Raw genomic sequence first — 12,237 nt, 5'->3', positions numbered from 1 at the left:
TGCACTGTAATTCTGCATAAATAAAACCAGTAATTACTCTGACATGCCTGAAGGTATTGATTTTCACTCAGCAGGTCTGCCTGGTGTAAATAAAATGTTTGTTTTCATCATGACACTTAACTTTCTTGTGACAACAATGAGGAATAAACAAGGAATTCATTGTTACTGAAATATACATTATCAAAAATTAACATAAGAACTGTGCCAAATGAATTGTTATAAAATGATGTACGAGTAAGAAATATTTCATTTCAGTAAATTAAAGGCATGATTTATGGAAGTCATCTGTAATGTAACATCAAACACGCCCTTGATTTATTTTACTCTGCTAGTCACTTTTGTAAGAATTACATATGCAACACATAAAATCTTAATCATATGTGTCATTTTTTGTATCATTTAGTGCTTCAAATTTGCGTGTGTCACTGCAGATATTTGTACTAGCAGTACAATGCTCTCTTGTCATGGCTGATCACATGCTAGGCAGGAATGGCTGTGCAAATTGGTGTCATAAGTGGTTCTTCATGTGATAAAAATGAGTGATTTCAACAATTAAAAAAAAAAATACTTGCAGTATGTCTTAACAGTTAAAATTTTGATAGTGCATTTCATTCATTGTTTTCTTCCTGCATAAAAAATTTCAGGGTGGGTTTTGACATGTCAGATTGGACCATTCCGCTATCAGTTCAAAAATTAGCTATGCTCCATACTGTCAAGATGTTGGAAGCTCGCACTATCTATCAATGGCAACTAGAACTGACATTATTTTTGCAATGCACAGTGCCAGTCACCACGATGAAAAATGAGGAAAGTTGCATCACAATGCTGTGAAAATAATCTTAAGGCTCCTAACAGGGATAATCTTTTATGGCTAATACTATTCACGTAATGTTTGTCTGGTTTTAGAGGCAGAGACTACACAGGAGATGTACTCATTCAAAAATTCGTCTTGTTACAGCGGAATGCAGAGGCCACATGATGATAGCCATGGCTATAGAAAATGTCACATACAAGTTCCAGTAGATCAGTAGATCTAGCCACACCACTGTCACATGTTAAAAAAGTAATAAAACACTGGAAGTCAGTAAGATGGTTGGTTGATCATGGAACTAAAAAGATGAGCCAGGCACTAAAACACACATAAAACCTCTGTTCAATTAAACTGGGCAAGAGACCTGATGTCACACAAAATGCCAATAACTGTCATGCAACTGTTTCAACATCATCTAAATAGGAGGGTAAGTCCCTTGGTAGATTAAAGGCTTCCCTTTTATCAGCATGTAACACACAAGATGGTAAAACATGGTCCACCATGATTATGACACTGCAAACACTGTATTATGATGGGTCTTCTTGCTGCAAGAAAAATGCATGCATAAGTGGGCAGTGGCTGATATGAAAGCAAGTGAGGATCACTTCACCCCTTCATGGTGTTCTAAAGGATGTGTCCTATGCGTGAATTGTCATTATGACCACCTGGCATCTTGTTGTTACCCACATCAACCCACTGCCATTCCCACTCAGCCAACACTTGCTTTGTCACCCATGACATAACAGCCTGTATGAGGACAAGAAGTTGAAGTGTGATATTTTCCTGTAAGGCTGCTTTCATTGTTCTGTCAGCTTACTCACTCCCCTCAATTCCCATTCGTCTAGGAGCCCAGCAGTAGTCCACCTTTTTCTTCTGCTTGTGTAGGAGGCTAATAGTGTGCTGGGCCATCTGAGCTATCATATCTGCTGGTAAAACTTGCTGAATAGCCTGCAGAGCACTGAGACAGCCTATGCTGGCAAGAAATTTCCCTCCACTAAGAAGCACATTTGCTCCAGTGCCTTCTTGATCAATCACAGCTGTACACAGTACAATGAAAAGTGGCATGGTGGGTGGAGTTTAATGACAAAATATGAGAAGATAGCACAACACCCAACATTGTCCCCATGCTTTGACCCATCAGTAAAATCTGGCATGTGTTCTGGATACTCTGATAAAATGCTGTTCCCACTCAGCCAACACTTGCTTTGTCACCCATGACATAACAGCCTGTATGAGGACAAGAAGTTGAAGTGTGATATTTTCCTGTAAGGCTGCTTTCATTGTTCTGTCAGCTTACTCACTCCCCTCAATTTCCTGATAAAATGCTGTTCCCACTCAGCCAACACTTGCTTTGTCACCCATGACATAACAGCCTGTATGAGGACAAGAAGTTGAAGTGTGATATTTTCCTGTAAGGCTGCTTTCATTGTTCTGTCAGCTTACTCACTCCCCTCAATTTCCATTCGTCTAGGAGCCCAGCAGTAGTCCACCTTATTCTTCTGCTTGTGTAGGAGGCTAATAGTGTGCTGGGCCATCTGAGCTATCATATCTGCTGGTAAAACTTGCTGAATAGCCTGCAGAGCACTGAGACAGCCTATGCTGACAAGAAATTTCCCTCCACTAAGAAGCACATTTGCTCCAGTGCCTTCTTGATCAATCACAGCTGTACACAGTACAATGAAAAGTGGCATGGTGGGTGGAGTTTAATGACAAAATATGAGAAGATAGCACAACACCCAACATTGTCCCCATGCTTTGACCCATCAGTAAAATCTGGCATGTGTTCTGGATACTCTGATAAAATGCTGTTAAAAACTGATTTTAAAACTAAAGATGAAATGGTAAACTTGTACTTCATCATGACCAAGTTAAGAATGGGCCTATCAGTCATCAAGGGGGGAAGGAATGGGAGGGGGTTGCTCCATCCCTATTTAAGAATTGGTATGTCTGGTACACCAAGTTACTCAAGATATTTCTTTGCACAGATGATAAAAGGCGTAGCAGTCCGGTGACCGGTAAACCAGTATTTTTTGGTTGTTCAACTTCAACTCGACAAGAGGATGGTTGGAGATGGACTGCACTTTGTATACATGTTGCACCAGGAGGAATTCTCATTGGATGATAAGAGGTGGCTCACAAGGCTTTGCACAGCAGTTAGTAATGGGCAATGGGATGGGAGAGTCCACAGCAGGCATTGGTTTTTCATCTGCTCATGGGTTTTTGCCATGCAACTAGTGAATTCAACACTCTTGTAGGGGTATGGAGATAACCTGTCCTTCTCTAGCTTTAGAAGTGATATCAGAATCGTCTCCTGCTATGAATCCAGATAATGTCCTTCAGCTCATATTTTATTGAAAAGGCATTGGAGGATTTCTATTGTCTCCATTCTTAGATATCATAATGTGTCATATTGAATCCTATCGGTCCTGGAGCAGTGTCAAGTGTAGTGGTTAGTATTGACTGTAGTTCTCACATAGAAAAATGGCAGTTATCTGGCTCCAAGTTGCCAAATGAAAAGCATAGTCACTGTTTCTCCATGTGTTCCCTGTCTTGGTAAACTTGAGGCTTGGTGTAATAGGTGAAAGCCAAATCACAAACACGTTTTGCCAACATCTGCACTATTTCCCTAGGTGTTGATTGGAGGACAGTATTGTTTAATATGGCAGATATTGGGCCTGGATCTATATTCCCTGATATCTTCTGAATTGATTCCCATAACTTCATTACTGGTGTGGGATGATTAAAGGACACTGGGCATTAAAAATTCTCTCCACACACTCTGTTCGCTTTCTTTGATGATTCGATTAGCTTCTGCCCTCACCTGCCAAAAGACTGCAAGATTCTCTCCACCTGGTCTGTTCCTAAACCAACATAGTGCACCACGCCTGTCCACAATTGCTAAACAACATTCCTGGTTCCACCAAGGGATTGTATTCCTGTAAGCTGGTCCTGGGTGCTGCTCAGTGTTGGAATAAGGCCAGTTGACTGTATAGTGGCCAGTTCACCTTGCAGAACAGACACTTAAGTTGTCTCCAGACAGGTGTTGTAGTCACAGCTAGGTGAAGCCACATGGGGAAGAGGGCACTAGTCACTTCTGCAAACTGATATCTGTAAGGGCAGGAGAGCATAGGGAGAGGTCCATTGTGGGGAATGAGCCAGTATCTGTTTGGAAGTGCGCCATTTCCCCAGTGTTAAGTACACATACATCCTCTGATATTGGTAGCTACTCAATTGTCCAATTCTGGGGGCAGATGGCAGAAGATCCCCAGAGCACATAGTGTACATTGATGTCACCAAGTAACAGAATGGGTGGTGGAGTTGTCACATGAGATCTGTAAGTGCTGTGGGATGTACACATGGCATAATATAAGGTGAGATGGTGCGTACACAGCCACTGCAGCTTCTTGTAACTCACTCGTGAGAGTAATGGGTGAGTATGAGAGTAACTGGTGAGTAGTGGTGTATTTTGGTCATGGACACAGCTACATCACCCTTTGCGCAGTCAACACTTGGGTCATCCTTCTTATCATGTTTAAATCCTGGCAACACAGAATTGTCCAAGGCCTTAAAATACATCTCCTGAAAGCAGATGCACAGAGGCTGTTCTTGTATGAGTAAGGCTCAGTGGATCACCCAAAGATATATCTACCACCATCGCACAGTCCTCACCATGAGAAGTTACTGTACCACTATGATTAGAGGGCTTGATGTCATGCTTTTTAGGTTGGCCTTCCCACACAATGGTTTTCCTCTCTTTGGAGAGGGTGGCAAAGAAGTAGACAGACACGTTTTGTTACCAGACTTCACCACAAGACACCTTCTTCCCCTTAGATCTCAAAACTGGTGAATATGCAAGCTAATAACTGCAGCAGTGCCTTGGCAGGTGCAGTTACAATCACAAGAGGATGAGTTAGCATCTGCACTGTGAGTTTGTGTCAAGGCAGCAGACTTGGTTACTAGCTGCTATATGATGGTAGACATTCTAAAATCTGCACTGCCTGTTTGTTTTGAGGCATTAGACTTGGTAGTTGTTTGCTTGACAATGGTAGAGAATGAGGTTGAACATGCTGGAGGTTGGATAGGCTTGAAAACCTTTTTTGGCTTTACGTACAGCAACCACTTTGTGTCCTGAAGCTCCTGAATCGTATGCCCTTATACATAAAGAGCACATTCCTTTGAAAAGACTAGATGTGCACCAGTGCAATTAACACAACAAGTGAATGGCAAGCCTGGATCATGAGCATCTAAACCACATCTTCCATGGGTTGGCTTCCCTTTGTACACTGGAACTGTGTACCCAAACCTCTGGCATTGAAAGCAATGCATAGAATAGGGGATATAAAAGTGTACTCTATCACACAAGAATCCAGCCTTTATGTATTCAGGTAATGTAGGGGAATTAAAGGTGAGCATCTAGGTAAATGTTTAGCCTAATTCACCATTCACTCATTTCAATACATTTCGCACCTTGATTATACCTCCACTTTGGCATTACGCTACAAGTTCATTAGGGTCTAGATACATAAAGAAACTACTTGATACAACATCTCTGCTGTAATTGAGCGTGTTGTGCATTTGAACAACTATGGGAAACTCTCCAAGTCTTTTGTTTTGCAGAAAATTAGGTACTTGACTGGACATCATTTTCTCTATTAGCAGGACACCATTTCATAACCTTTTAATAGACTTTGGAGCTCTAGCTATTCCCTCCACTCTCTTCTGTGTATAGAATTGGGGATATTCTCTCAAATGTGCTCTCTTCCTTCTTTGTAACAATGAATAGATTATTATGAATTGAAACAGATGTATCACGTAGGCTGTCCACATGAGGTCTCATAGTGGAGTGGGCAGGCAAACCCTCCAGTGACCAACATCTTCCACTGGGAGTTTGAATTTACTGTTATTGTGAGCAGTTTTGATCCCACAAGTCACTAGGGAATCATTTGTCCACTCAGACAGAGGCTTGCTTGCCTATGTAAGCCTTTTAAAACTTGGATGTGGTAGGTTTCCTAGAGGTCACACACTAATCACTGTTCTGTCTCAACATCAATGCATTTTATTGGTGTGCAACGAGCCCTAAGACTGATGTTCTTTTAATAGAGGTTTGTATTGTCCTCATGAGCCAGACAATGAAACGAAGATCCCCATTTCCTATGACACACAATGTTCCACCATCACACCCATGACAGGGTTACTGAAGCATGTACAGAGCTTATGGCTACAGAGGACTGGATGTGCTTACCAATCTCCGGCCCAGGAAACTGAGGTCACCAAGCCTGAACCCAGCAAGTGATTGATGAGCTCCCTCAGGTGCTAGCTATTTAGTATGACTAGTGGGGCTTATGAGACATATTGAAAGCCACGGATATAATCAGAAGCAGCTCACCCCCCCCCCCCCCCCCCCCCCCACCGCCCCCATCCTACAGAAAACTCAACCACAAGTTTTGTTGTTAAACTTGGTAAAACCATCACAGCTTGGAACTTTCAGAGGCAGAGTGTGGGGGCCTTGTCAACAGTATAAGCAGAATATCTACCTATCTACCTTCCTGTCAAGTTATAAAGCAAATCATGTGGATCTAGTCAATTTTGCAAAATATTATGAGTCTAAAAGAAATAACTACCACCATATATATGGACTGTCAAAATATCATTTGGTTGATCATAAACACTTAACATCACAAGTAAACAAAACAAATAGCTACGAAGTATAACTTTATATGAGAAACATTCATTTTGGGCATCTTTAACCTGGAAAATGTCAGCTCTGGAAATGAGCAAGGAGATATTCTCACCAAGCCACTCACTAGAAACAGCTTCAATAAACTAGGAGATCTACTTTCTGTTGATGGTACTGACTATCTTATAGACAAAATATAGTGGAAGTGTTAAACATTTAATTGAAGTGGGGGCATTGTGATAACCAATTAAAATGTTTTGTTTGTTTGTTTCTCTGGTAATCATAGATGGTATTATACATTGTCATTATCATACAGTGAAAATCAGTGCTGTTTACTGTGACTCCTTTATCATCTTGATTTAGAGAAAAGCTTCAGTGCCAGAGTCAATTGCCATAATGGCAGGGACCACTAACAACTATCACAGTTTACAACAGTGTATAGATGAGACACAGTACAGCAAATCACTCTCATCCCAATGCTGCAAAAAATGCTGATGAGCAGCCATGCCATCCTGATTTGTCTCCTTGCTATGTATCTCAGGAGCCACTGCCCCACATGCGTATTTCCATCCACTGCATGCTGCAAGGGGCAAATATTAGCATGGGTACAAGAGCATGACCACTGCATACTCTCTCTCTCTCTCTCTCTGCACTGTGTGTGTGTGTGTGTGTGTGTGTGTGTGTGTGTGTGTGTGTGTGTGTGTGTGTAAATGTACAAGTATCATATAAACCATCTTTTGTTGAAGGAAAGTTTTTGCGGAGTGTAAATACTTAAGGATTAAAATGCACCACTCAATGAAATGCCAAAGCTTAGACTTCTCAAAAGGCAGACCGAAAAGAAGGAAAATTTGCTACCTTTTTGAGTATCCTATGATGAGCTAGAGCAAAATACACAAACACACACACATAGAGATTATCCATGTGTATGAAAGTGTATGTATTGTGTATGTTTGTGTATTTTACACTAGCTTGTCAAAGGGTAGCTCTGAAAATTACTAAGTTTTCTTTCTTTCATGTGTGCCTATTGACAACTCAACACCTCTGCTTTTTAATGAGTAGTCTCCTTTAATCCTAAAATACAGTATCCTTTTTGAGAGGACATAGCTGCAGTAAACTGCTGCAATAATCTTTTATAATTTTAAGTGTTAATGTAACTTTTTCGTACTAATAAGTTGGATAAAGAGAATGATATAGTACATTTAAAAAAAGAAAGAAAGAGCAAGAGGTAAATATCTCCTTGCTGTAGAATGTGCAAGACATATTTATAGTTATAACACACACTGAATTCTTAAAGAGAAATTATTGTTTGGAGAAAAATTGTTTACCTGAAGTAATTTTGAAAGATGCGTTAGCTCTGAAAACAGAGCTTGTAGAGATGTATCAATATGTAATATAGAAATAGAATAAAAACTCAAACTCACCACCTGAATTAGTAAGAGTGATAAAATCGTAAGTGGATACAGTGGATCCAGCACTGTTATGTGCTGTCATTCTAAGCGTGTACCATGTCTCAGGGCTGAGGTCAAGCACAGGGAAGTCAATCTAGAAAGAAATGTGTAGAACACAACACTTAATTTTTATGTGCATGGTTTGAATCTTTTGCAGAATATAGCATACAGAAAAAAATCTCAGCTGAACTTAACTACAGGTTCCATAATCATTTGTGGCAATGCCAACACAACACAACACTAAGCTAGTACTTATCATAGTCATCCAGTCAACACTGATACTCTCTATCCTGAGGAAAGAACCTCACTGTTTAAGAATGTGACAAGAAAATGGCTCATAATGTCTAATTCGAATTAACGACTAGTCACATGCACTATGATTTCCACACACTTCTGCCTTTTAAAACAAGGCATGAATCTGCAGGAAATCATCACGTATAAATTGATGTAAATCATAACAGGTAGGAGGAAATTTGTAGAACAACAGAAAAATGGTTCTGGATCGACACTTAGGAAAAAAAAGAGCTAGAAATTAAGGGAACCATACTTCTTATACACATTCCAGAAGATTAAGGAAACATTGTTTTGAGTAAATATATCAGAAAACTGATGACATATAAAGAGTAAGTTGATTAATGAGCCTATTCTCAATTTGTACATTACAAAGCTACAGCAGTACCCAGAGACTACTTTTCTTGAATAACTACAGAGAATTATACTTTCAGGAATAATAATTCCAGATAATTGTAATATAAATACACACCTACATCAGAATGCAAAGCAATGAGCTGTAGCAGGAAGACAGTGCTATGGAAAAATTAGTACAAGTCTATGTGAATAAAGGAAATTACTCAATTAAGAGCACATACCAACTGTTGGCTTTTATTGTGGTGGTGTTGGGATGCGAGGATGCAAGAAAAGTTAGAGAGAGAGAGGGGAGGGAGGGGAGGGGGGGGGGGGGAGAAAGAGAGAGAGAGAGAGAGAGAGAGAGAGAGAGAGAGAGAGAGAGAGAGAGAGAGAGAGAGAGAGACAATAGTTAATGGATCTTTGTAATAAGCTACAGAAGTTGTTTGACAAAAATATTGTGAGAATAAATAGAAAAAAAGCTATAGTGTACCTGCTGGTATTTCAGGTTGTTAGAGACCAATGTCCACTCATGTTGCTGCCTTGGCTTGTATTCAACAACTAGAGTAGTAATAGGGCAGCCACCTGTCCCCCATGATCCAACATTCAATGATATGGATGTAGAGTTGACTCTGATCAAATGACTTTTGCTTGGAGCTATTGGTGCTGTATGAACGAAATGAAAACAAACAAATCTGTTATACTTATCTACATAACTAATAGAGCAGCAGCTTTCTATTGGCAGGAAGAGATAACATATTTCCAAATTTTAATTCATATATTATAGTTACAAAATAATCATTGGAAGAATTTATTAAAGTTTAAAAATATTAATTTTTACGATTATTAACAGCAGGTTTTCATTTTTCCTCTTTGCCATATAGTAAGTACAAATTGGGATAAATGGTGGAAATAATAGTAAATCAGACTGGAGTTTCTAGTGTTTTCATGTTGATTAGATGAACGCTTTATGCCATCCTCAACTGTGCTTTACTGCTTGGAGGCATCAAAAAGCTATAAAACACAGAACAAAGGTTATCAAATTCATAGTCGGATGGCTCAAGTAGTAAAAACCCTCAACATTTTACTTTCACCATTAATCTCTTTCCTAGCTTGCAAATTTCACAGAAGCTGTCCTGCATACTTGATGGGACTAGCACTTCTGGAAGGAAGGATACTACAGAGAAATGGCTTAGCCACAGCCTAAGGTATTGTTTTCAGAATGGCTTTTTCACTCTGTAGTGGAATGTGCATTGTTTTGAAACAGCAGGAAATGCACTGGCAGAAGTATACCCGTGAGAACAAGTAATGATTTATGCTTGCCTAGCCTAGTTGGTAAGAGCATTTCACATGAAAGGCAAGTTTCTGGTTTCAAGTCACAAGCTGGCACATAGTTTTAAATTATTAGAAAGTTTCAAAACACTGACACTCCACTCCATAGTGAAAGACTGATTCAGGAAACAATAAAGTACACTTCAGGAAGAAATCAAAGAATATGACAGTGGTCCCACAGGCAGTACAAAGCCAAATTACTAAAACTGCAGCAAACTGTATGAATTAAATAAATATTACATGAACCCTGGCATCTTTCAGACAATGACAACACTAATTAAACTCTTCCATAAAAGTGTAAACACAAGCTACTGGCTAAGCATGGACTCTGAGCAGTACAGCACTACATCTACATCTACACCTCTAATCCACAAGCCACCTTATGGTTGTGTAAGGTTTGTGGAAAGAATGATTGCTGATAAGTTTGCATGTGGGCTCAAATCTCTCTAATTTTATATATATCCCTTGGGGTATGCCCAAAGTTATTTCTATGTCTGAATACTTCTCTCCATTCAGAATGACATGCTGTGTTATGTTTGCAAGAAACTCTTCAACCCAGTTACACAGTTTATCTGAGTTCCATATGGTCATATTTGGATCATTAGATGATGATAAGGAACTTTTTTTAACTATGCTGATTTCTACAGAGGAAAATTTCAGTTTCTAGAAATGTCATAATTGTGATCATAAAACATGTTTCAAAATTTTGTAACAGACCAAGGTCAGAGATGTAGGCCTATTGCCTTGTGCATGTGTTCAACAACCCGCCTTCAAAACAGGAATGACCTGTGCTTTTTTTCAATCATTAGGAATGCTTTGTTCCTTGGAGACCTACAGTACATTGCTGCTGGAAAAGGGATAAGTCACTCACATACTCTGTGTAGAATTGAACTGTTACACTATTATGTTCTGTCTCCTTTCATTTGTTTAGTGATCTGAGCTGCTTTTCTGTGTCTTGGTCATTTCTTTTGATATATTTCATTTTGTTCATTCCTACAAAAATTTAAAAGAGGAACCCCACTCATGATTGAAATATATTTGATCTAATGGCAACAAACAGACCGGACATCTTTGAGGGTGTTCACATGAAAAATGGTATCAGTGGCCATGACACAGTTGTGGCAAAAATCTTTACAAAGATCAAAGAGCAATTAAAATAAAAAGCAAGATATATGTTTTCAGTAAACTAGGTACAAAAGCAGTAGTGTCATCTCGCAGTGAGGAACTTGAAACTTTCAGCACAGGGCAGGAGCATGTAGCGTAACTATAGCTCAAGTTTCAGACGATAGTTGACCATGCACTGGACAGATATGTAGCCAGTAGAACAGTTCATAATGGGAGGGATCCTCCATGGTATATAGTCATTGTAAAGAAACTTGTAAAGAATCAGAGACTACTGCATAACAGGTGTTAAACAAAGTATAGGACTACATAGGTGCTGAATGAAAGATGTTTGGTTGTCAAGAGAGCAATGCACGAAGTCTTCAATGACTACTATGGCAGAATATTGTCAAATGATCTTTCAGAAAACCCAGGCTGTTAGTGGCACCAAAGTTAGTGTGCAGTCCCTAGTGAATGAGACAGGAACTGAAATTGAGACTAGCAAAGCAAAATCTGAAATGCTTTACTCCATTTTTAAGTGTTTCTTTACAAAGGAAAACTCAGGATGTTGGCCTCAATTTAATACTTGTGCCACGGAAAAGATGAAAGAAATAAGTATTAATGTCAGTGGTGTGGAGAAACAGCCGAAATAATTAAAACTGAACAAAGCACCATGGCACAATGGAATCCCTTTCAGATTCTACATGAATCTGCAGCTGAGTTAGCTCCTCTTCTGTTTGTAATATTGTAATCTATCATAGATCCCTCAAACAACAGAAAGTGTGTGTAAAAAAAAAAAAAAAAAAAAAAAAAAAAAGCATAGGTAACATACGCCTACAATAAGGGTAGTAGAAGTGATTACAAAACTTTCGTCCAATAGTCTTGACACCAACTTGTTGTAGAATCTTAGAACATAGTCTGAGCTCAAACATAATGAGGTATCTTGAACAGAATGACCTCTCTGATGCCAACCAGCATAGATTCTGAAAACATCAATCATGTGAAACCCAACTCACGCTTTTATCACTTGACATACTGAAAGCTTTGGATCAAGGCAATCAGGTAGATGCAGTATCTCTTAATTTCCAACTCAGTACCACACTTTTGTTTGTTGTCAAAAGCATAATCATATGGGGTATCAAGTGAAATCTGTGACTGGATCAAGGACTTTTTGCTAGAGAAGAAACAGCATGTTATCTTGCATAGAGAATCATCTTTTGATGCTGAAATAACTTCAGGTGTGC

The 12,237-nt window shown here is 39.3% G+C and overlaps 1 protein-coding gene across 1 annotated transcript in view; it reads right to left on the bottom strand.

The window, feature by feature from the left end:
• LOC126456165 (Down syndrome cell adhesion molecule-like protein Dscam2) overlaps positions 1 to 12,237 on the bottom strand; it is a 358,605-nt gene that overhangs the window by 77,909 nt on the left and 268,459 nt on the right. The window contains exons 18-19 of the mRNA XM_050091919.1: positions 9,054 to 9,226; positions 7,910 to 8,030 (exon numbers count right to left, since the gene is read on the bottom strand). Of these exons, the coding sequence (XP_049947876.1) occupies positions 7,910 to 8,030; positions 9,054 to 9,226 (294 nt within the window). The remainder of the gene's footprint in view (positions 1 to 7,909; positions 8,031 to 9,053; positions 9,227 to 12,237) is intronic.

Source organism: Schistocerca serialis, chromosome 2 (assembly GCF_023864345.2).
Source record: "Schistocerca serialis cubense isolate TAMUIC-IGC-003099 chromosome 2, iqSchSeri2.2, whole genome shotgun sequence".
Taxonomy (NCBI): Eukaryota; Metazoa; Arthropoda; class Insecta; order Orthoptera; family Acrididae; genus Schistocerca; species Schistocerca serialis.
This window is presented reverse-complemented; position numbering and strand designations above follow the sequence as displayed.